General features: G+C 42.6%; 1 protein-coding gene across 1 annotated transcript in view; it reads left to right on the top strand.

Annotated features, from left to right (window-relative positions):
- The first annotated feature begins 4,812 nt into the window (after nt 1-4,812).
- The window catches only part of LOC105924387 (zinc finger protein 516), a 33,315-nt gene continuing 12,221 nt past the window's right edge, over nt 4,813-25,906 (top strand). Inside the window, exons 1-3 of the mRNA XM_021315371.2 lie at nt 4,813-4,852; nt 11,132-12,781; nt 23,392-24,315. Coding sequence (XP_021171046.2) covers nt 4,813-4,852; nt 11,132-12,781; nt 23,392-24,315 — 2,614 coding nt within the window. The remainder of the gene's footprint in view (nt 4,853-11,131; nt 12,782-23,391; nt 24,316-25,906) is intronic.

Raw genomic sequence — 25,906 nt, 5'->3', positions numbered from 1 at the left:
ATTTGTCATGTTAGTCTCCATCTGAACTGTATTCTTCAGGGAAAACCTCTGTCAGACGTAATGAAAAAGATTCAGAATCCATGTAGGAATCTGTCAAAATTTCCTTGTTCCACATGGTGTTTACTAAAGCCATCAAATAACCTTGACACTTGCTTCTTTGTCTGCATCATGATTGTTTAGTGATATCAGGTGACCCAGATATTCACTTTATGAAAATTAAGTCTTTTTTGAGCAGGCTTTTTTTGTTTTAGAAACTTCTTATTCATGCAAAATCCTGCGTAGGCCATCTTTAGCTGTTTTATCATCAATCACACAGTTGTTGAAAAGGATCTCGAAATCAAGAAAACCCTAAACAGCAGCTTGATGGAGCTTGTTATCGACACTGGGGGGGTTAGAAATTGGAGGCGTGCCCCAGCCACGCCATGTCCGGTGTTCACGCCGCTTCGCCTGCCACTGTGTACGGCCCGCTAAACTAAGGGCTAATTCTCTTAGCCCAGATGTTGCCTGAGCACAGTCCTGGGATCCCACTGGGTTGATGAGCTCAATCAGTGAAATGATGAAAAGATGATTTTGTCCCTGTAATTACAGTGTGTAAACTACTTAGCTAGGATTGCAAAGGAAGTCATTTTCTAATTACGCCGGTACCCCGTTGTCTAATGGTGGATGTTTTGTTGTTTTAGAGAGACAGAGAGAGGGTGTGTGTGTGTGTGTGTGTGTGTGTGTGTGTGTGTGTGTGTGTGTGTGTGTGTGTGTGCATATGAGAACGGGAAAGAGAGAGAGAGAGGTAGGAAATTCGTGAGGGGTCGGTGCTGTGCTGCGGAGAAAAAAAAAAAAAAAAGACCATCACAAGGGCAAGATGGCTGCCAAATGAGAGTTCATTGAATTATCAGCCCAGTTAATGTGCCTTGGATTATGCTCTTTGTTTGTCAGTTTTTTTCCTGTGGATGCCATAGCTTAATGAGCTACTGTAAGTGGCATTACCAGAGCCCTGCTGTGATTTTGTGATGACTCGTTTAATGACTTTTGTTTTTAGTGCCTTCAAGTGCTTTCACAACTCAAAGTGGATCGAGTTTCTCCTCCACTCGCTCCTTCCACGTTCTCAAATATTGGCTGATGTGGAGCGCGGATGCAAAAACAAGATTATCCCCTCGCTGTTAGGAGTCCTGTTGAATTAAATGGTATAGCAACAAGAGCGTGCATACCCTTCACCGGGGAGGCTCGTACTTGTTGGGAAGGCAAAACATATCAGTATGTTGCAGACTGAAGAGGGTCTGTGTGAGTTTACGTTGGGAGGCGGCTTCCGTCACGTGGGGCCCCGCCATCTGATCCAGCCTGCACCATGTGGATAGGCTCGTCTTGTGCAAGGCATCCCCTACGCACCCCACACTGTTAATTCGCCCCGTCATACGCGGGAGCTTTGTTTGTGTCCAGAAAGAACAGGTGGTCTGTGCAAACATGAGCAACTGTTTACACATTAGTGAATTAAAATACGGTCTATATATATATGTGTGTGTGTGTGTGTGTGTGATGGTATTCAAGTGGGTGTCTTTGCATGTGCTTCATGAGTAAGTGGCGTGCCTTAACGTGTGTGACATCTATTGAGAAAAATAGAATAGCGCTTTGAATGCAAAGTTGACTTCTAACATACGATACATGCACACTGATCTATAATAACAGGATATTGCAAGGCGTTCTATAACTCGCCCGTGGCTCTTTCATTTCAACGTATTTGATGCCCCATAACTTGCGCTTGTGAGCTTTTATCACTTCAAAGACTTGAACGGATACTTCCAGTTAGCAGCATCGAGGCGCAGGAAAGGATTTACAAAGTTACAGTTTGGAAAACGGGAGAATATTGCTTTTAATGAAATCTCGGAGTATTACTGCCATAGTGGCTGGATTTTTTATTTTTTATTTATTTTTTTTGTTGGGGGGGGGGCTGCTTTGAGCATTGGGTAAAACGACGCTTGGTTTACTCTTGAAGCAAAGCAGTTTTTCTTTTCCTCTTCGCTGTTTTTATCGGCAGGTCAGAGTTTGGTTCTTGACAGAGTTGTGTGAACCAATCGGCCTCATGCATGGAACAGGAAGACGTTCATCGTTCATTTAAACAGCCGAGAATCTCACAGTTCAAATATCTGTGCGTAGTTGTCTGTGGTTTTTGCGACTTTCCAGAGAACGTTAGTTTTTAGCTTCAGAATGAACCAACCAGGCACGATGCTTGTGTTATGTCTGTGTACAGCGATCAGGGATGACATCATGACCACTGACAGGTGAAGTGAAAAATTTCATCTTTTCATCATGGCACCTGTCAGGGTGCACGTATGAGTCAGCAAGCAAGTGTGTTGTCCTCAACGCTGACGTGTTACAAGCAGGGAAAATGGGCACGTCTAAGGAGTTGAGGGAATTTGACAAGAGCCAGTGCTATGGGTTATGGCTTGATGAGTTGGTCAGAGAATGTTCAGAACTGCAGCTTTCTGGGGGGATTCTTTCTGGTTCGGGACGGTCAGAATCAGGACTGGTCCAAAGAAAGAACAGTGGCGAACTGGTGACGGGGTCACAGGGGGGGCCAACGCTAATTAATGCATGCAGGGAACGAAAGCTGGCCCGTGTGGTCTGATCCGACACGCCAGGTACCGTAGCCTAAACTGCTGAAGAGGGTGGCGCTGGTTCTGTCAGAAAGAATGCTCTGTGCACCACAGCTTGTGGCGTTTGGGCCGCAGAACTCCAGATCTGTCAGGCCTCCCATGAGCATCACGATATAAGGTTTGATCGTTGCGTTTCATGATGCTTGGTATGTAGCAGCAGCCATTAATTAGCCATGTTCGGAGGACACCTTTTACTTTAAGGCGTTTCAGGGGGACTTTCATTCCTAGAGAGGCAATAAAACTAAGGATGGCATCTGTCCCTCAAAACAAAGTGCAAAGCAATGACAGCAAGTCTTTTAAAAAACGTTTCATGACAATGTTTCATTGACCAAAACATATTTATCATTGTTTACTATAAATTATTAGTAAAAATTTCATTTTGTAATACAGAACCGACCCGCACAGCTGTCCTACACTTACCTCCTTTTAAAAAGTTGCCAACCATGTCTGCAGTAGATAACTCTGTTGGTGTCTTGATTCGGTATAAAACCAGATTATTTGTTATTATTTTTGGCTGAAGCCAACGTTCCAAAGCAGGCCAAGACCAGTGTGCACGGCTATTTTTAAGACAGCTCTAATTTAGAAAAAAAAAATTAATAGAGGTTTATGTGAAAACTTAATTAAAGAGAACCTTTAAATTATCGTCATACGTCAAATTTGCATCGGATACGTGGGAGACGGCGCCGGTGATCTTCCTGGGTGAAAATCTGTACCTAAAGAGAATGTAAAGTGGTCCAGTTCAGAACGGTATCTGATATAAAAGTGATGTGGTGTAAGAAGCAACAAATATTAGAGTGGTTTAGATAAATACTTTAATTGGTTGCTGTATTGCTTTACGTCTTCATTTGGCAATTCCTGCAACCAGAAACGCTTTGTATGTTTGGTTCCTATGATATATATATATATATATATATATATATATATATATATATATATATATATATATATATATATATATACATATATATATATATATATACATATATACATATATATATATATATATATATATATATATATATATATATATATATATATACATTTTTACATAGGAAGATCACTGGTGTTGCACTGCCTCCCACCTCCATTTTTTACTGTATAAACAGCTTCTGTGTAAAAAAATGGCCAGTGCAGAAGTTAGAAACTGTTAAATGTATAAATGAGATTTTTGAAATTTTACTTCAAAGACGGAAGGCGCTGATATCGGTCCTCGCCCCTCCTTTAATAGCAGTTAGCTTAATTCTTTGGGAGGAATAAAAAAAAAAAACTTGTCAGGATTTGCAACAAATAAAGATTATAGAATAGTTACCTACTGCAGGTAAGACAGTAACGGTATATAATCTAACCTTTTAACAGAACTTAACTTTAAAATGTTAGGGTACTGTACTAACTGTACAGGTAGAGGCCTCAGCTGGTGGCCTTCTTGCAAACCTGCAGTTTTCAATCTGAGCTGTGAATATTATATCCTGTGTCTTTAAGGAACTTGTTTTCTCTTTGCTTTGCATTCAATGCTTCTAATCTGCATTACTGAGAAAGAGAGAGAGAGAGAGAGATGGAGAGAGAGAGAGAGAGAGAGAGAGAGAGAGAGAGAGAGAGAGAGAGAGAGAGAGAGAGAGAGAGGGAGAGAGACAAACAAAATTAATCGAAAACCTCCTTTCACTGAACATATGAAATAGCTGACTCCCAAATAACTGCACATCATTGCTGCGCCACATGCATGCCTGATTTATTTTTACAGGGCACCAGCCAGATTTTTGATAGTCGTAAAAGGAGTGGCATAGATTTACTGCATCCACAACAAATGTGTATGTATTCCTTTATGAGTTCTTTAGCTATTACTCACAAGGAGCTAGTTTGTCAGTGCTGTGTGTGCTCTTTCTTTGCTCCGTATACCCGCCGTAATGAATGGTGCTGGTTGGACTATTCTATCTCCGTCCGGCTTTTTTGGAGGCCTACAGAGGAGCTCCTATAGGGTTTCATTAATCTGGCTGTCAAAAAGTATATGGGTGCTATCTTTTGCGCGGGTCATGCCGGGCAGCTGTGTTACCACTGCCCTCTTCCTTGTTCAGGCTCTTCATCCCCCTGACAGGGCAGTCTATTTGATGATTGGCTCGCTACTTTGGCGAGTGGAGGCGTGGGCTGAAGTGAGATGAAGGGGGCATAAAGCATGGCATCGGGCTTTTACTTGCTGCACATGATCCTGCTTTGTAACGTTAAGACAATGACCCTTTGTTGCCGGGCAAAGTCCCTGAATTCCAGGGATTTTGATCATAATTTGTCACTTGGAGGGAAGGAGACCCGCAGCAGAAACGGCGTGAGGTATCAACAGTTACAGATGCTTTTCTGTTAGTTTCAGGCGCTTGAGGCACTTTTTACGACCTTAAACGCGTCGGTGCATCAGAATATTGTTGATATTTGTGAAATCCTGTTTCGGGTTGCTCCTCTCGTCACATGCAGAAAATAGATTTGTTTGTATATATTTGAGCGTCTGCTATATGGCATCCTTCACACTTGTTGCCCTCATTCTAAAGATGTGTAAAAATGATTTAACTCAATACGCGTCTTAATGCAGCGGCATCTTATACTGAAAAATTAAAAAAAATACAAATACATTTAATCTAAGTGTATTTATTCAGTGGGGATGACATCTTATATTAAGAAAGAAAATATTCTATAGGCCTCTATGACACAATATTTGGCTCCCCTGCTGTTTATACTTTAGATACCCTCCTTAACCAGTAGGTTAGCACTTCTTTTGGTCTAGCATTTCACAGAGTTGGAGCCTACAGAGAGATGGATCTTTGACCATTCGGAGTCTTACGTTCTTTCTAAAGCTTTCTTCTACCTAGCTCGCCCCACATACGGTATTTTCTAAAAGATTTAGGTCTGGAACCTGAATTCTAGCCATCGAAGAAGGATGATTTGGTGTCTGGCGAATCTGTCCGCCTGTTCGAGACTAGGGCTGGACAATATAGAAAAAAAAAGCGTATCGATAAAATAGAAATCATATTGCTCAATATTGATAAGTATAAAAAAAAATTAAAAAGATATATTTAAGTGCAGCCCTGGTCATTTTATGCAAACTAAGCGGCCGCTTGGGCCCAATGTTTATTTTTTATTTACATTTTTTTTTATGATTAAATAACTTAAACAAGTAATATAAAAATGAATGAATGATGATGAAATAATTTATTCAATATGTTTTGTGACAGTTTGTATTCAGAAGCTTTAATAAAAGAATGAAGTATTTTAAGTATCGTTTATTTATTTATTTTATATTAATACATAACCTCACTGTATTCGTTTATAATATTCGCTATAACAGTATAGCGTTACATTTGTATCAATAATCTTCTAACATAGGTGATTCTGCGTGGTGGGAGGGGGGGCCCCCAAATAAAATTCTGCTTAGGGCCCCCAAGAGGCTCGGGCCGGCACTGGCATTTGTGATTGGTTGGGAGGATGTAATGACTGTAATATTAATGTACATGATAGGCTAGAATGCAAAAGGAAGGAAAACTGTTATTCTGATGACCTTCTTACTGCCGCTTTTTTTCTATTGCACCACACGTCTATTAATTGGTATATATGTTGTTATTGCATTATTGTCCAGCCCTATTCTAGACCTGTTTTCATTTTTTTTTTAGCTATTGCCACCAGATATTTATTTAAAATCTCTTGGTAGATCCCATGCACTCCAACAAGGTTTCCAGGGAGTTTAGGAAGAGAAATGGGTTTATAGCAGTGCCGTTCATCCACCGTACTTAACCGTGAGCACAAGGGGCTTTTCCACATATTCCTGTTTAGTTTCATGCCAAGCTCACCTGCAGCGTGTGTTGTCAAAAAGCTCAATCTTAGTCATCTGACCAAAGCACGCTGTCCTAGTTAAAGTCCCATTAGAGTTTATTATTCGCTTCTCACCTGGATTACTGCATCTCCCTCCTATCTGGTCTTCTCCTCACATCTATCCATAAACTCCCAGCTGGTTCAGAAGGCTACCGCCCCTGATCATCACCAGGACACCATCTTCCCATCACGTCACTCCTGCTCTTCAGCAGCTCCAATGGCTCCTCTTCAAGTATCACATTGACTTCCACATAGTACACCTCTTTCATAGTACACCTTCCTCTTATCTCACTGACCTCCTTCACATTCACTGCTGGACCCTCAGATCCTTTCTCCTGTTTTATAGTACATTTTCACTTTTTATTTTCTGATTCTTATGCCTATGATTAATGCATTTGCTTTTGTCCAGCGACCTTGTGTGTCCTGAAAGGTGCCTACAAATAAAATGTATTATTATTATCATTTTGAATTATTATTGAACTCCTCATGTTAACTTTAGTGATGACGACTCAGAAAAAGCTTTAGGTCATATTTATAACGGCAGGATTAACAAAGTCTTGAGCTACTAACATCAGGTTTCTAGAGATTCTGGTCAACTTAAAAAGTTTGAACTGTTATATTTTCACTAAAGGAATTGTTGGTTTGTGATTGACTGGCGATCTGACCAGGATGTACTCCGCCTCTCTCCCAGTGACCAAGCACCACCCCCCCCCCCCTGCCTCCTCCCGTACAACCCTGCACAGATAAGCAGGTATAGACGATGGACGGATGGAATTGTCAAGTGATTTTGATAAGAACAAATACATTAAAATTAAACGTAATTTTCGTGACAAAATGTAAAGTGTGACAAATTGCTTGGCATACCTAGCTAACAATTTGTTTGTTAGCATATAGATAGCGTTTGATTGTAGTGTGTCGTGGGTGGCAGAATTACCCATAATGCAGCGTCGCTTTTCTGTAACCATAACGGTCAAGGTACATGCAGAGATTTTTGTTGCTTGGTGCTTTGGAAAAATAAGAAAGTTCACGTGAGCACACCATGTATGTTCAGATTTGTTAGCCAAAAAGCGGCAAAAGAAAAACGTTCGTTGGAGAGCTAGCTCAATGTCATGACATGCTTCACAGACTCCAAATCACAAAAACAGAGTCTTGGAGTTTTTTTGTGTCACATCCGTAGTTATCTGATTGGTTCTAACCCGTTGACCCTGTTAGTACTGCCTTTGAAATCGGGCTCCACCAGCTACTTTCTAGACTGATGAGTAGTCACTAGTCTGGCTGGCCAGACTAGTGAATCCTTGTTTGATTTTAAGTGTATTATTCTTTCTCTCTGGGTTTTATAGGTTTCGTCTCTTCTTGCTTTCAGATAATCTTTATATCAGGCTGGATCAGAGGGATTACTGAAGCTATCGGTTAAACTCTTTTACATGTGTTTGTGTTGTGGGCATTTTTTAACCCAACAATTTGTTGGGTAACTATTTGAAAGTCTGTAAACATTTACAACGTTGTCAATATCCCATACATTATCACACACCGCAAGGTAAAAACGTTGAATATTTTTCTCGCCGGGTAAATTCTCCACAGAGTCTTTTGCCTGACAGTAGTGGAAGCAGATTTATCGCTTTATCTGAAATCACCCTGAAAGCGCGGCACTCTTGGCTGCTTTGGCTGTGCGTGTATGTGTGTGTCTGCCACATTTTTGTTTCCCCTTTATTGCCTGCGCTAAATCACACCTGCTCCTTTTTCGTCTATGTGCGGCCACACCTAGGAAGCGCCGCTGTGACACTGTGCTTCATAGCAATCAAGCACCCTCTCAATCTGCACCAAAACAGCCTAATCCACTCTGACAGAGAAAAACACCTAATGGCCCAGCTCGCATCCATACCAATCTCTGCAAAACCTGGCCAACGCTCCTCCGTGATGCATTTTCTTCATTTTTTTTTTTTTTTTTGCGGCCTTCTTGTTATTGCTCAGTTAATCACAAATACCCCTTTTCTAAATATGAAGTGGATCCAGTGTATGCTAATGTCGTTTGCTTACTTTCCCCTTGTCAGATATGATTAGGTCAGCCCCATATCCTTACATTGATCTCAGCTCAGAGCAGACATGCTGCTCAGAGCAGCCGTGGCTGCAGGCAGCTCTTTATCTGTGGTTTTATGTGTAACATTTTCACGTCTGACTGAGGTTGCTATGCAGCAGCAGGTGGCTCAGACTCATGGTCAAACGGATTTTTTTTTTTAGGAGCCCTTTAGTTGCATTAACTCTACTTTGGAGAAGTGTTTTTTTTTCTTTTTCTTTTCTGGGTGAGTTTCTCAGATTTCCATCTTTTCGCTTTATTTACCCTTTCTTTCACCTTCGTGTGCCACAAGTGGGAAAACGTGCTTGTTTTGCTCGATAAAAGAAATGCACACAGTGGTTAGGGTATTTTAATAATAATAATAATTTAAAAGAAAAAACACGTGGCCTTTGTAAAGTCGTTTAAAGCTGAGTTTAATCAATTATTATTGACTCTGTGCAGATTCCAAATGAGATACACTGTGCAATATTAAACATTCAAGGCTACACTTCGATAATGATATTATTAGAGGCAAATGCAACAATGATTATAATGACCGTAATCCTTGAAAGGGAGTGGGAAGTGGGAGGAGGAGGGTGAACGGTGCTTTCTGGTGTGGCATGACTGCAGACTGCCAGGTTAACAAATAAAAAAAATAAATAAAAAAAAAGTGAATCTTTTGTCACTTTTTGACACAGTCTGCAGAAATCTTAAGAGTAGGCCAGTTCCTGATGGCTGCGTTGATTGCATTCGCAGCTTAAAGCAGCTCGCACAAAACCTCCCGGCCTGTCAACTTTTTTTTTATCTGTGTGGTGTTGTGTGCATCATTTTCATGACTGACTGAGGTTGCAATCCAGGATGATGTAAGCCTGTGTTAATTCAGAGTGGACAGTGCCGCCTTTGTTCTGTGCCCTTTGCTGCTGCTCTGGAGCTGCGCAGGGCTCGCCTATGTGACCTCCACCATTGTAGCACTACGTGAATTTGAAGCTTTGTTTTCTTGCCACAGTTGAATAAAAAAAAAAAAAGAAAAAAAAAAGGGAGCTGGCAAGTGGGGGTTTTCCATTCGCAAATCCACCCCTTACTGTCTCTATTTAACGTTTGTTTTCTTGCAAAAATTAAAAATGTTTATTAATCTTTCAAAAAATCTGAAAAGTGTGGGATGCATTTCATTTCAGCCCCTTTTAATCTGACTACCATGAATGAAATCCAGTGGAATCAGCTGTCTTCAGGAGTTTCCTCACTGCTAGAGTCCACCTATTTGTGAAGTTGTTTAAATATAAATCCAGCTGTTCTGTGAAGGCCTCACCCTGACCACATAACTTTCACTACTGTGAAACATGGTGGTGGCAAAATCACGAGACAACAAAAAAAAAAAAAAAAACAACAACAACAAAACAACTGTTACTGTTGTGCAAAAGACCTGATATTAAGTAGTTTACCTTTCAGCAGATCAACAACCCTGAACATACAGCTAGAGCTGCAGTGGAGGGGTTTGCTCATCAGAACCCCGACCTAAGTGTTTGAAAATCTTGGGGAAAGTCTTGAGAGTTGATGTTTACAGATTCTTTTCGTCCAACCAGACTGATGCTGAGCTAATTTGCGCAGGAGTGGGCAAACAGTTCCAGTCTGTAGATGTGTAAAGCCAGTAGAGTAGACTTGCAGTGTAATCTGCTTCTTCGGGGAGGCTGAATGTAAATGCACGGCAGACTTCTCAGACTTTCATTTGTAAAACCTTTAACCTCACAGTTGTGTGCAAGTTTATTTTGGTCGGGCACATTCGATTCTTACACGGTGCATGGCGGTTTGTGGACTTAATGTGACAACACGTGAAGAAACTCCAAAGGTACGAATAGTTTCACAAGCCAGTGGAGTCACTCTGGTGAAGGGCTTATCACAGATATGCAGTAGATCTGCTGCAAAGAACCATAAGCGTTTACTTACTCACACGTTTTCTTGAAAGTGTTTCACTTTTTGTGTGTGAAATGCAAAGGCAGGCCGAGTCGAGTCAGACCCACTTTGATCTTTTTGCTGCTTTTGCATCGTGTCAGAATGTGATCTAGACAATATTTTCACTTTACCCTTTTGTAAAGATGAGATATTTGTTGAGGAAGCCTTTGTGGTTAGACATAATCAGCACTTTTACAGTCTCCAACAATAATCTAAAACCACAGGTATACTTAACACAGGATGAGCAGTGTCAGAACCTACTTTGCTCTATTTCCTGACCTATTTGTGGTGCATCACTGGCATTATACAGCAGTTGCTGAACTACAGATTTACACTTTAAATTGACAGCACATAACTGCACTGACACACACACACACTTGCTTGTGCAATTCTGGGCTTGTTTTCAAATGTCTTTGCATGATATCCACACTGTTGCAGAGCTTTTAATGCAGCCGATCTTTCTTCTGTTCTCTCTTCAGGGCTGAGCAACAATAAAACCGATGCTTCATCTGCACGGCATGCACCCTGATCCGGCCTCAGCTGATTAATTGCAAACTGACATCATTTCCCCACCGACGTTCGGACCGTACCAGACCAGCACCGCTGACCACCGTCGCAGGAACACCACCCAGTTCCTAAGTGAGCAGCTTCATTACCCCAACCGCCCACCCAGTTAGGAGCCAGATGGCGCTTCTTGCCAATCAAATTTTGGATGCAAGAATACTCAGCAGCATGAACGGGAGAGTGGAGCTTTCCCAGTTCCTGAGAATTACCAATCAGAGCATTGTCTCGCAGGTCAGTTCTGCTCAGGATGACAACCGCAAGAACAGGAAGTATCCCTGCCCGTTGTGCGGGAAGCGCTTCCGCTTCAACAGCATCCTCTCCCTTCACATGCGCACTCACACCGGGGAGAAGCCGTTCAAATGCCCGTACTGCGACCACAGGGCCGCGCAGAAGGGCAACCTGAAGATACACCTCCGCACGCACAAGCAAGGCATTCTGGGCAAAGGCCGCGGGAGGATCAGGGAGGAGAACAGGCTGCTTCATGAGCTTGAGGAGAGGGCCATCCTCAGAGACAGGCAGATGAGAGCTGGGAACGTCGGCCAGCAGCAAACCCCGCCGTCCAGCGCAAACCAGCTCCCAAAGGCCTTTCTGCAGACCGTCCCGACAGAGTCGCAGTTCTCGGACATCTCCGGCGCAGCAGACCTTCCGCCACGTCCGTCCTCCTCTCCCAAGGTGACGGCCATCCCAGAGGAAGCCATCCAACCCCAGAGCGCTGGCTTCCGCTGCTCCTTCTGCAAGGGAAAGTTCCGGAAGCAGCAGGAGCTCGAGCGCCACATCAGGATCCTGCACAAGCCCTACAAGTGCACCCTGTGCGAGTTTGCCGCCGCGCAGGAGGAGGAGCTCATCGGCCACGTCGAAATGACACACATAACCGCTGATTCGGGTCCGGGACAGAAGCTGTCAGCGGGAGCGAGTGACAAGGGGAAGCCCGCCGGTGAATTCCCTTGCGAGGTGTGCGGCCAGACCTTCAGCCAGGCCTGGTTCCTGAAGGGTCACATGAGAAAACACAAGGACTCTTTCGAGCACTGCTGTCAGATCTGTGGTCGTCGCTTCAAGGAGCCCTGGTTTCTCAAGAACCATATGAAAGTCCACCTCAACAAGCTGGCTGCTAAGAGTAACATGCTCTCTGATCACGACTCCTCTGGTACCATGAGCAATCTGCCGCAGGACCACCCAAGCAACCTCTACTCTCAATACATCTCCAGAATCAACAACAGGTTCCAGGCACCCGAGCGAGCAGATTTACCCACCTATAACCACATGATGGCCAAAGCAGGTGCTGATATGAAGGTCAGAGAGGTGTTGGGGAGGATGATTTCTTCCGGTCCAAGTCCTCTGACAGATGCCGAGAGTTCCTTATTAGCCTTAAATCATTTCCACCCTCAGCTAAGCTCCACTAACATGGACTATTTGCAGAAAGTCATCTCCAACCGAGACGCTCTCAGCAACAGTAGCAGTTACGCAGGATGGCAGATCATGCCGCCCGGGCTGCCTATTGATCAGCAGATGTTCAGACCAAAAGACCAGCAGCAGCAGTGCCCGGCCTACTTGCCCGAGAGCGGTGTCCCTGCAGATGATGGGAAACCGTGTCCTGGTGACCCGGACACCAAGGCCATCAGCAGACCTGGGAGTCCGGGCAGCGTGAGTCACCACGGGCTAACGGAGATGATCCCAGAGGCGGGGAACTCGGTCAACCATCAACCAGAATCTTCTTCGACACCTACAGGTAAATAACCGATCAGCAAATCTTAATGATCCTAAAAAGGAACGGCACTGATAAAGGCGAGAAAGAGGGAATTGGTATATTTAGAGTATTATTATGCTATGGCCGATTTCCAATCTCTGAATTTTGTAGCTCTCTGACCTGCCAATAACAAATTTTAGCCAAATCTTATTCCTTTTCAAGAGCTATAAAATGTGAAAAATAAATAAAATATGACGTCCTAAGTCATATCTGGAATCAGAGCGATTGATTGAGAATAGTTCTACCACTTATGTTTCACAGCTGTTTTTCTGATAATAAATTTTCATTTTCATGGCTTTTGTAGACGTCATGGTACGCCGCTGTAGTCTTAAATTTTCCGTGTCTGCAGAAAGTAGTCATCCGGTGGAGAGATGGTGATAGGTAAGCTTGAGAAAGAAATGTTGGGTGGCCATCTCTAAAAAGTTATGAGCCGATAGTGGATAGAACAGCTTTTACTCTGGCTTGGTGTGTTTTTCTTTCTTTTTATAACAAGTTAAAACATGCTGAAATAGTTTAGTTGTAGTTAAAGTTTGGTTTCTAATTAGTGTTAAGCCCAGATCATTCAAACATCTGGCAAAATTAGCTTTGAAGAATTCTGTGAATACATTTCTTCTTCCTGGAAGTATTATTATCATTTTGAAGCGCGCAGCTCGAGTCCCGATAAGAATCTTAAAATATGTGAAAGGAGCTAAAGATTAGGGTTATGGCTGATGAGGCCTTCCATCCTAAAAGATCCAGTGGAGCTCATGACTAAAGAGAAACGATCAAAATACTAATTGGTCAGCGATTAAAGGAAGAGTTGGATCACCGTTAGTGCCAATAAAGTTTTTAAAATGAAAATAATAGAAAAAAAATGACAAGGCAAAGACAAGTTTATTCATAAAGCACTTTTCGGTAAGAAGACGATTCAAAGTGCAGTACATGAACAAAAAAACACATTACATAGGAAATACAAACATTACAGAGACAAAGGGAAAACATTACAGAGGAAAGCACACTGTAATGGAATAGTAGCAGCAGACCAAGATATAATGAAATAAATCTTTATTTGTCATTGTACATTCCAATGAGATCTGTCTTCTGCATTTAACCCATCCCCTAGGGATGCAGCTATTAAAGTACCTGGGGAGCAATCTGGGGATCGAACCAAGTACCCCAAGTACCTGCAAACTTCTCAGAGCGCCAGCGCATTGCTCTAACCACTAGGCCACCAGCTCCCCTCAATAAAGGCAACTTCCAGTTTTCTGGAAGTTTATTCTAGATAAAAACTGAATGCTGGTCCTCCATATTTGGTTCTGGTTGTAGGTATGTTAAAGGACCTGAGTGATCTGAAGGGTTGATACACTGATAACAAGTCTGTGATGTATTAAGGTGCTAAGCCATTCAGAGACTTATAGACTAACAGGATACTTTTAAAGTCTATTCTCTGAGATACAGGAAGCCAGTGTAAGGACTTTAGAACTGGGGTGATGTGCTCTACTTTCTTAGTCTTAGTGAGGACGTGGGGAGCATCATTACTGGATCAGCTGCAGCTGTCTGATCCACTTTTTAGGCAGACCTGTGAAAACACCGTTGACTCGACTAAAGATAAACGCATGGATTAGTCTTTCAAGATTCTGCTGAGATATTAGTCCTGGATATTTAATCCTGGAAATGTACATCCATATCAACTTCAGAACCAATGCTGTATCCAACTGGAACTTATCTTGACAAAATGTCCCAATTCAGCCAAATAAACTACAAAAGCTTAGAGGAGATCATTCAGCAGCTAAGTTCCTCCTCCTGCTGCCTTGATGTTCTACCCACAGCTTTCTTTAAGAAAGTTTTGCCTGTCATAGCGTCTGATTCGACTCAGATAATAAACACGTCCCTTCTGTCAGGTGTTTTCCCCCAGTCCCTGAAAACAGCAATTATCAAACCACTGCTGAAAAAAAACAACAAACTTCTACTCCAGAACTACAGGCCCATCTCAAACCTCCCCTTTATCAGTAAGATTATTGAAAAAGCTGTGTTTCAACAATTAACCACCTTCTTAACTACGACCAGCCGCTTTGACGTTTTCCAGTCTGGCTTCCGCGCTCACCACAGTACAGAGACCGCCCTTATCAAGGTGTTTAATGACATCCATATAAATACAGACTGTGGAAGAACCACCGTGCTGGTTCTATTGGACCTCAGTGCAGCATCTGATACTGTCGATCACTCCATTCTGTTGGAACGCCTGGAGAACTGGGTCGGCCTTTCTGGTACAGCTCTCAACTGGTTTAAACCGTACTTAAAGGACAGGGAATTTTTTTTGTATTAGTAGGTATCTTTACATCAAAGATGACAAAAATCACATGTGGGGTTCCCCAAGGGTCCATCCTGGGTCCCCTCCTCTTCAATATCTACATGCTCTGTCTAGCCCAGATCATAAGAAACAACAACATCAGCTATTATAACTATGCAGACGACACACAGCTCTACATCACCATGTCACCAGGTGACTATGGACCAGTTCAAGCACTGAGTAAATGCCTAGAAGACATCAATGCCTGGATGTGTCAAAATTTTCTTCAACTGAATAAAAACAAAACAGAAGTAATAATATTTGGACCAATAGAGGAGAGATCAAAAGTTAGCACACAGCTTCAGTCGCTTCAGCTAAAAACCACCAATCAGGCCCGAAATCTGGGTGTAGTGATGGACTCAGACCTGAACCTCCAAAAGCATCTAAAGACAATTACAAGGTCGGCTTTCTATCACCTGAAGAACATTTCTAGGATTAAAGGACTGATGTCTCAGCAGGATCTGGAAAAACTAATCCATGAATTTATTTTTAGTCGAATTGATTACTGCAACGGTGTTTTCACAGGTCTGCCAAAAAGGGGATCAGACAGCTGCAGCTGATCTAGAACGCTGCTGCCCGCATCCTCACTAAGACTAAGAAAGTAGAGAACATCACCCCAGTTCTAAAGTCCTTACACTGGCTCCCTGTATCTCAGAGAATAGATTTTAAAATACTTCTGTTAGTCTATAAATCCCTAAATGGCTTAGCACCTAAATACATCACAGACTTGTTATCAGTGTATCAACCATCCAGACCATTAAGGTCTTCTGGCTCCAGCCTATTCTGCAGAACCAGAACCAGAACCAAACACGGTAAAGCACCATTTAGTTCATATTCTCCACTTATCTGGAACAAACTTCCAGAAAACTGTAAAAGGGCAGAAAGCCTGAGTTCCTTTAAATCAATATTAAAAACACATTTGTTTAGGTTTGCCTTTGACTGTTCTAATTGAACTGTATTACTGAAACATCATTAGTTCACTTTGTAGTCCAACTGTTTTTAATATTTGCTTTTAATTTCTATTCTCCCATGTTCTATTTTGTTTCTACATTTTATTCCTACTTGCTTTTATTCTGTTTTATCTTCCTATATTTTAATCATGTAAAGCACTTTGCATTGTCTCTGTACTGAAATGTGCTATACAAATAAACTTGCCTTGCCTTGCCTTACTTTAGGTGATAGAAAAAGGCCAACCTTGTAATTGTCTTTAGATACTTTTTGAGGTTCAGGTCTGAGTCCATCACTAAACCCAGATTTCGGGTCTGATCGGTGGTTTCTAGCTGAAGCAGCTGAGGATATGTGCTAACTTTTGATCACTCCTCTATCGGTCCAAAAATTATTACTGCAGTTTTGTTTTTATTCAACTGAAGGAAATTTTTTAAGAAAGTTTTGGCACATCCATGCATTATGGTTAGAGATCCATCCTGCTTGAATGGGTTCATAGTCACCTGGTGACATGGGGACATGGAGCTGCACAGTTATGGTAACTGAGAAGGGGTGAGAATAAATTGATACTTGAGAAAAGGTTCCCAATTGATGACCTTCGTCATAGATAATGTGGACTGGCAAAACGCTAAATATTTCCAAACCTTTCCTAGCTTTTCTTGACAGAAAGAGGTTAACAGTTCAAAGGAAGAGAACAAAGCGACCTTGCTGTACTCTAACCAGCCCTCCTGTTACCTGCTAATAGTCTTGCTCTCTCTTGCTCATTTGCAGCCTCAAAAAACCGGAGATGTGTTGCAGGAAATGTTTCCTTTTAAATAGCTTCTTGCATCTCTCTCGTTCCTCTTCTACTCCAATAAGTGTTCTTAAGTGTCTGGGGTTCACTGTTCAAAATAAAGATCAGATTTTTGACTTTCTGATTTCTGATGAATGTCGGCTAATTCTGGGTCACCAGCTGAGTTCTTGGTGAATCCCTGCTCGATATTTATAAACCAAAAGCTTGGTTTATGTTTCGTTCCAAATCTTTTTTTGATTATTAAAAAATGTTACGTTATCTTTTCTTAAAATGATGCTGTGACGTTTCCGTCACTTAAGAGTAGCTCGGGAAGAAGCCCAGGGTCAGCAACACGCCACAGACATGATCATCCACAAGAGCTTTGTCTTTCTCTTAAAGATAATGGCATCATGTTGAATTGTGGGGATAATTAGTACCCTCTATTTTATTTCTGTCACATCCCCACCCCTTGCCTACGGGGGCACAAGATGTTAATGCATGCCATCTGGTGTTTTTAATGATTTGATATATACCACCCAGTGATTTTTATGATTTGATCTACCACCTGGTATTTTTATTGATAGTGTTCTTTTCCACCTGGTGATTTGGATGATTTGCCTCGATGGGTAGATGCCTTTCTTGTCATGGCATCCTGCTAACATGTTATCAGGAGGCTAAATTACTGCTGTAACAGTGTTGTTAAGAGAAGAAATGAATCCAAACTTTGTTTTATTTCTTTCGTTACTAATGCGTGTGTCGTATTTTGTTTATTCTCCCGGCTGGAGTGGAACTGTTATGTACATCTGAGCCTGATGCGCTCTGGTGGGATTTGATCCAGTATCCTCTTAAATGATGTCCGTATAGCAGAGATAAATGGATCAGGTCTAATCCCCTTTAGATGTTTTGTCTCCACATTGTACGCACATACTGGTAGCTGCATATTTACATGTAAATGCTGGCAGTTTTGTGGCCAAATCCCTCTCCGGTTGCTCTTTAAGAAACACATACAAACTCTGCTGTTTGCACTTTTCCCTCCTCTCCCATATCTCCGAGACCATACGGTGTCACTCCCGGAAACATTTATGATAGTTGGCCAGCTAAGAATTCGAGTGTGCACAGTTCTGGGATGGCACATTCAGTATCAGACTCTAATTTCAGTCAATATTAAGCATGGAAACTAATTCATTGTAAAGGTCAAGCGTCATTGCTTTAGTCAATGATGGATCCGGCAGGCTTTCTCTCTCTCTCTCTCTCTCCTCCTCTCTCAGCCGCCCCTCCTCTCCTCCTCTCCTCCCTCTTCTTAGTCCTGTGTAATGGTAGACTCACTCTGGGGGCTTAGCACCGCATTGTTTAGCTCTGACAATATATCCCAGAGACCTCTGCAGCTGCTCCCTGCGCTCACAATGACAGATTAATTAACACAATCACACAGTGCTGGCCCTGGCTCAACGCACAGGTCTGCTGTGGGACAGATAGGTAAATCCTACACATATGGAGAACACGCACCACTTGATGAGGGTTTAATAACAAGGATAAGTTTTTTTTTTTTTTTTTTTTTAGTGAAGGTGGGGTGGGGGGTTTTGGGGGGGTTGCTTGTAACTGATCAAGTCTGTCTGTCTCGATGACTGGACGTGGAAGAAGAGAGAGGGAGAGAGTGTTTTCTAATTCAGGAGAGCGGGGATGCTGAGGAAGAATTACCACTGCCAGATGTTCAGCTTGAGGAACATTGATTAGTCCAGAATTACTGGCTGCATTATTCATAGTCAGCCTATGGTGGTCATGAAGTTATTGATGTTCTCAATATGGATAGCAAATATAGTACAGTGGTGGCTGTCAGAGGGAGCAAGCCTGGCTTTGCTTGATACATTCAGACGCAGCTCCGGAGTTTGAAATTTAACGGCAAATACCCAAGCGTCTTAAATTAGGGATCGCACTTTCATTGATTTCAAAGGGAGGGATGGTTACAAATGACTTGTCTGAATATCTAATCAGGGCAGTTTAAAAATGCATTTTAGCTCTAATTATAATTTGAGATTAGGAGTTAGGACTGTTTCTTTCTATTCGTTTTTCTTAAAGGATAAACTCATAAAAGCTACATTCTGCCGCCCCCTGACCTACATTAGGCCGGCTACAGCCACAATCTGAATAAAACATGGCTAAAAAATATGAACTCTGCTGACAGATATTAATTAGTCCCATTCAAAGCTCTTAACCTCAAGGTCAGCGAGCAGACACCATGTAACGGCGCGGTCCCTACACGTGTTTTGTTCCTTATTTCCTGCCTTTATCCCGCTCTTACTGTAAGCCACCAGAGCCTGAAGTGATAAGTGTCTGTAAAACTGCGAATGGTAACATGAGCGGTGGTTTAGCCAGAAACATGGATAAAGTGTGCCGCCGAGCAGAATATCCCGTTTCATTCGGTTGCTCCAGTTACTTCCATCTACCCCGCGTGTTTGCTAACAGTAAAAGCATCTTTTGACTTGGACCCTGGCTTAGCAGAACCACGTCGTGTGCAGAGATCCGCCTGTCTGGCTGGTTTTGCCTGCAGAGATTACCTGTTGGCTTTTCCATCTTCCCCTCACTTCTGTCTTTTAATCCTCTTCTTAATTATTATTGCAGATATGAGGCTCAAATTAAGCTCAAAATGCTTGTTTTCCTAGCATGCAGATAAAAAGATTTATCCAGGGAGTTCTGAACACCTGCCTTGAAATATTGTTCCGCCGTCTCCTGAATGCCATTTGGCTTAATTGACTTGGAAACGTCCCAAATGCGTCATTGACTATGTGGTCTAATTAATATTAATAATATATGCTATTATAAACATCAAAGAACATCTGGTGCCCCTGTTTTTTCTCCCCTCACCAGTCTTGTGTGCGACTCTCACTCTGTTTCATCTTAAACCAAACCAGCAAACATGTATCTCTGTTTTGCATTTCAGGTGCTTGATTGCGATATGCAGCGCTGTGGAAAAAGTATTTGGCCCCCTTCTAGATTTTTTTTAATCAGTTTTTTCCTCTTTTTTTTTTTTTTTTTTTTGGGGCCATAGCTAAATGCTTTAGCTCGTCAAAGACATTTTAATATCAAACAAACATAATCTGAATAAATACAAAACGCAGTTTCCAAATAACAATTTAATTTATTACAGGAGAAAAGCTGTCCAAACCAACCTAAGCCTGTGTGAAAAAAAGTAATCAACCCCTCTTGTTAAACTGATTAACCCTTTTTTTTTTTGGAACGTTGAGTTCAGTTTCTTTGGCCACACCTTGGCCTGATTAATGCTTGACATGAAAAAAAAAAAATGATTGAGAACATGAGGTTGGCTAAAAGATCTCAAAAGCCACGCACCATATGCCCTGAAATGAAGGATAAGATGAAGGAAAACAGAGATCTCTCAGTCTGCAAAGGGTCACAAAGCCATTTCTAAGAACCTTAGTGAACCACAGTGAAAACCATTGTCCACAAACGAGGAAAACATTGTAGGACGACATAACATTCCAGGAGAGGTTGACCTAAAATTACTCCAGGAGCGCACAACATAACCTAGCGCAACATCTAGAGCGCTGGAAGGCATAAATTTGCCCAGTTAAAGTCAGCGCTCATGATTCAGCAACGAGAAACTATGCAGACGATCGGCAAGACGTTTTTTTCTTTGGATTGATCAGACAAACGTGGAGGTTTTTTGGGGGAAGTTTGCATCCCATTCCATTCGGCGCAAAACCAACAAAGCACTTCAGGAAATTCAAGGCCTTCGTTTTCACAACCTTAAGCCTTAAGCACAGCTAGCAGGTCCACATCTGAGTAGCCAAAAACACACAAAAACGCGCTGGGCTTCAGCTGAGATTGTGTGGGGCGACTTTTGATGCTCGAAACCCTCCGGTGCGACGGGAGCTGCAAAGCAGAAATTCCTCCTCAGCTATAGAGTAGCCTCACTGCCACTTTTCCCAAACGCTTGATGGTAGTCTTTACTGCCAAGGGCGGCACAACCCAGTCATTAGGTTTAGGGGGGGGAGGGCAATTACCTTTTCACATATGACCAGGTTGCTTTGGATAGCTGTTTTCCCCTAATAAACGAAAACATCATACGAACGCTACCTTTTGTATTTGCTCAGGCTGTCTTTGTCTGAAATTCAATTTCGTTTGATGGTCTGAAACAAGTTAAGTGTGATAAAAGAAGGAAAAAAAACACAACAGAAGAATTGTGTAAGGGGTACAAATACTTTTTCACATCACTATATCTAGAGAGAGAGGCTGAGAGAGAGAGAGAGAGAGAGAGAGAGAGAGAGAGCCAAAGCCCTGCTGTATATAGAATTTGATATCTACAATATAACTGCCAAATGCCCGTGTAAGCAAATAATATGTGAGAATGTGATTGCATTGACAGGGATATATGCCTGTAAATCTTAAAGCCTATTTCCATAAGAAATGAATCACTTGTCCAAGCCCAGCTGCATGCTTTTTTTTTTTCTTCTTCTTCCAACAGACACGGCTCACTTGAGGCGCTTATTTATTTATTTATTTACCTTTTTTTTTTTTACCCCCCCCTCCACCGTGCACACATCCAGCGAGGAGCGGATAACTCATACGCATCACTTCATTAGATGCTCTGTGTTAGGTGAGAGAGGCTTGGGTTTGTAATGATGCAGTAATTGGAGTTTTGGTTGATAAATCTAAGCTCTAAAATTACTCCCTTCACATAATGTGAGCCTCAGCACTGTAAGTAAATCTTAAACTGATTAAGTTAGCATGAACCAGGCAATCACAAAGATGGCACCCATCCAAAGGGAAGAGAGAAGAGGTTGGGTGGGGGGGGGGGGTGGGGGGGCAAAGGGAGTCTTCATGCTTTGTGTTGGTTTTACGGCTCTCATGAAGGCTGGCAAATGGGCTTAAGAAGGTCCGCACTGGAAGATGAGGTCAGATATATGTGTTTTCTGCATTTGCAGCTTGCCCGTAATGTCATCGTAATTTAAGCCACAGAATAATTGAGATATATAGCGTGTCTAAAAGAGTTCCATTAAGCTGTTTGGATTTCTGTCTCTTTTTTTTGGTGCGTGTGTGTGTTTGTTTGTTACTGGAGAAAAGGGTGTGGCACTGTTTAGGGTCTCTTTCCCGCTCTCGCACGCCCACGCACTTTTAATGTACGCAGACATTAAATCACACGTACTTTGCCGCACACGCGTGTGTGTGCACACACACGCGCGCGCGAGAATCATATACAGGGTAAAAAGGGGAGAACTTACTTTAGTTCAAGGGCATGATTTTTCAATTTCAGCTGTGACTTTTCAATCTCATTAAGTAGAGCTCAATATAATTAATATGTGGGTGTTATTTTACGGTTTTGTAAATTGTAATAGTCGAGAAAACAGCGCTCCTTGCACTGCCATTCTGTTCAAAATGATGGGTTTCGCCACTAAAGTGGGAAACAAAATTGAGCTGGTACTACAGATCATTAGATCTGGATTTACCTCAGAGAATTACCTTAGGGTCAGATCCTTGGGCGTATGAAATAGATATTTCTGTGGCGGGGATGAATCACTGCAGTAACTTAGGTATTAGTCCATTAAAGAAGAACAATAAGGCATCAATATGCATAGAATTAAATTAATGGTGGTGGGTTTATCTCCCCATCCCAGACGCATCCCTAAAAGACACAGTATAATGTATGACCTGACCTTCAAATGCCAGGAGAGTGTTGGGCAATAAACTGCCAATATTTGTGGCTTAATGGCGCCGGATGACTTTTACTGTAATTGGAATGGCAGCGAAACAGCTGGGCTGTTTAAAGACAGTGCGAGGCAGAGGTCTGAGACAATCACTAACTCAAAATGGTCACATGGAGTGTGTTTAACCCTGAAGGGTATTTCTCTGACGGCACTAAGGATGAAAGTGTAGGTAAACAGAGGGAGGGTAGACGTTTAGACTCCCTTTAATTAAAAGTTATGCCGCCTAGGATCAAATCTTGTATCCAGATGGTTATTATTCACGTGATAAAAAGCAGAAAAAAAATTACCCTTTGTCGCTCCCCACAATAACACACTTTGTACTTTTTGAATTATGCTTCCAACATGCCATTTTTCAAGTATGAAGCAAAAATAAACTCAGTTACAGTAGATGGCGTGGTTAATCAGGGCCGCTCACATGTCGACGTTATTTTTGACTCGCGAACCCACTTTACGGGCTTTGATGGAGCGCGGCTCGTGTCTGCAACATCTGCCTTGTTCTAGTTGCTTAACAATTTCACTGTTTATTATTTCTGGAAGAATCTTGTTTAGCGTTAACATCTTTGGGTGTATTTATTGCACATGGTGGTGGCGTCCATACTGTAAGATGATGGATCACTGGAGCTGAAAGCTGATTACAAGCTTGATTTACTGCAGGGCAGCACTTAAATCATTCAACTCAGCCTGGTGTGAGATTGCAACATTTTTCATGTTTAGACAACTGGTCTTGGTGCGTATAGAGCAAAATGCTCAAAATGTCTCATATAACCATAGATTCTTAATGCGATTTGGATTATAACGCGCTTTTGTCGTGATTTCTTTTTGTTAGGTGAGAACATCTACAGGTGTCCAATCTCCAGTGACTATGCGACTGCACAGACAGCTTCCCTCAGCTTTCATCTGGACCGCTACCACTTCCCCCCCTGGCAGAGCAGCGCAGATCTTTCCTCCCCTTTGCGGCCCAGTAGCAGCAGCAGCAGCTCCAGCCCCAATACCAAGCACCGGCCAAGATCCAGAGAAGACTGGAGTCCCGCTCCGGGGCAGTACCTAGGTCTGGATGGCCCCACTGAGGAGGTCGTGCTGGCCAGCAAGCAGTCCAAGCCCAACGACAAAGACGCGGACGCCTCTGTGTCCGATAAAACCCGAAAGTCCCAGTATGAGCCTTTGGACTTGTCCGTCAGGCCGGAGTCGGCCCCATCTCAACCAGCTATGTCCTCTGCCGCGCTGGTGCAGATGTCTGGCCTTTTCAGTAATGGGCTCTCGTCCACCATTAGCCGCCGGCTACAAAGTTACCCGAACGCAGCAGCTGAACTCAGCCTGAAACCGGCGTATCAGTGTGACCTTTTGGTGCAGGGAACAAAAGACGACATAAACTCGCTTTCCGCCGGCTCCCTGGGGCACGATGCCGAGGTTGCATTTGAGACTTTTGAGAGGGAGGACAAAAAGGAAGAGTCTACAAAGTGGAGGATGCTAAAGAGCGACGCCCCCGAGTCCAAGGAGCCGGGACAGGCCGGTGCCGATTTCGAGGGTCCCGGTGGAAAGAGTCAAAGCAAGCTGGGTCAGTGGGGAAGAGCCGTGGCCGAAACTCCCACCTCCTCTTTCGAGAGCCTGACTCCAGGACAGGCAGACTCGCTCCTTCACCAGGGTGCCCTGCTCTCCTTCCTCAGATCCCAGGGGAACCAGAACAGCCCGCCCGTGAGTGCCCACACAGCCAGCGTGAACGGCGGAGAGAACGTGGAGAAAGACGCTTCAGGTGAGCATAAACCTGTCCATCATGCGGCGCGTCACACACCTTTAGCTCTTTCACGTCACAGCCACAAAGTTCAATGTATTTCATGGTGAATGTCATGTGACAGGCCAACACGATGCACCATCTTTCGCTGTAACTACAACAGCAACTTTTTTAACCGCGTTTCTCTACCAACTTTGCACATCTGAAGTGCAAAAATTTTTTTTATTTTTTATTCTTATTCTCTGTCAACCTGCTCAAGCTCACACACAGGCTGAATGGGAAGAATCTATCAGAATCAAGTTTTAAGTCTTGCCCCAGATTCTCAATCGGATTTTGGTCTATACTTTGACTAGGCCGTTCTAATGCATCAATATTCTTTGGTCTAAACCATTCCACCGCATCTCTAGCTGTGTTTAGGGTCGTTACAAATTCAGCCTCCCCCCTCAGTCTCACATATTACAGCCTCTAATAGGTTTTTATGCAAGGGTTGGGCGTGTTTAGTACCTTCCATCTGACCAGCTTCCCTTTTGAGAAACACATGAAGACATAGCCATAGTTAGTTCCCCTACAGATAACGATTTGCATGTAGACTAAAAAGTTCAGATTTGGTCCTGTCTGACAAGAGCACCTTACAAACTTCCCTGCAAACCGAGACTCATTGCTTTCTGCTCACCTGTGGTCTATAAAGACCAGATTTGAAGAGTGCTCGACCACTACCTGTCCAATCCACAGATCCATCCACGTGACCTGAGTATGTCTGCAGCTCGTTAAGAGTTACCAGGGGCCTGTTACGTAGTTTCTTCTCAGTTGGTAGGTTTTCAGTCGTGCCACACTCTTTCCATTTTCTGATGACGGATTGGAGCGATGCACTGTGAGATAGCCAAAGCTCGCAGCTTTACCCCTGATCTGTCTGGTGTGCAACTTCACTGCAAAAACGGAATTAAAAATAAGTAGAATATTCTTGAAATGAGTGTATTTGTACTCGATTTGAGCAGTTAAATCAGTTAATCTGCCAATGGAATAATATTTTTTGCATTTAAATAGGAATAACTCATCTCCATCATCTTATTTCAAGTGCAGTATATCTAATTATCTTATTTTAGAGGTAAGAATACTCAGTCCATTGGCAGATCATCGTATTTACCTGCTCAAATCTAGGACGAATACACGTAATTTCAAGAAATTTGTACTTATTTTTAGTTCTGTTTTATATCACACAGGTGGACTCCTTATTTCTAATTAAATGACTTAAGAAGTGGCTCGTTGCTCTAGGTTTAGCTTAAGGGCATCATATTTATAAGGGGTAAATACAAATGTACTCCACATTTCTATCTGTGAATAGATATGAAAACTTCACATCATTCTCTTTCTTCTTCATAATTATGCAGTACTCTGTGGTGGTCTATCGCATAAAATCATATGCCGGACTGTGTGTTTGACATGACAAAATGCAAAAAAAAGTTCAAATTATAATGACTGCATTTGCAAGGCGCTGCACAATGGAAGCAGCCGGCACTGGTACCCGGCTTCAGATGGGGCTCGCTCCAGATTCAAAGGTATATCATGCCATCTAGTGGACAAAGCCTGGCTGGCCGCCCTCTTGTTATCTATT

This window comes from Fundulus heteroclitus, chromosome 2, assembly GCF_011125445.2.
Source record: "Fundulus heteroclitus isolate FHET01 chromosome 2, MU-UCD_Fhet_4.1, whole genome shotgun sequence".
NCBI lineage: Eukaryota > Metazoa > Chordata > Actinopteri > Cyprinodontiformes > Fundulidae > Fundulus > Fundulus heteroclitus.
This window is presented reverse-complemented; position numbering and strand designations above follow the sequence as displayed.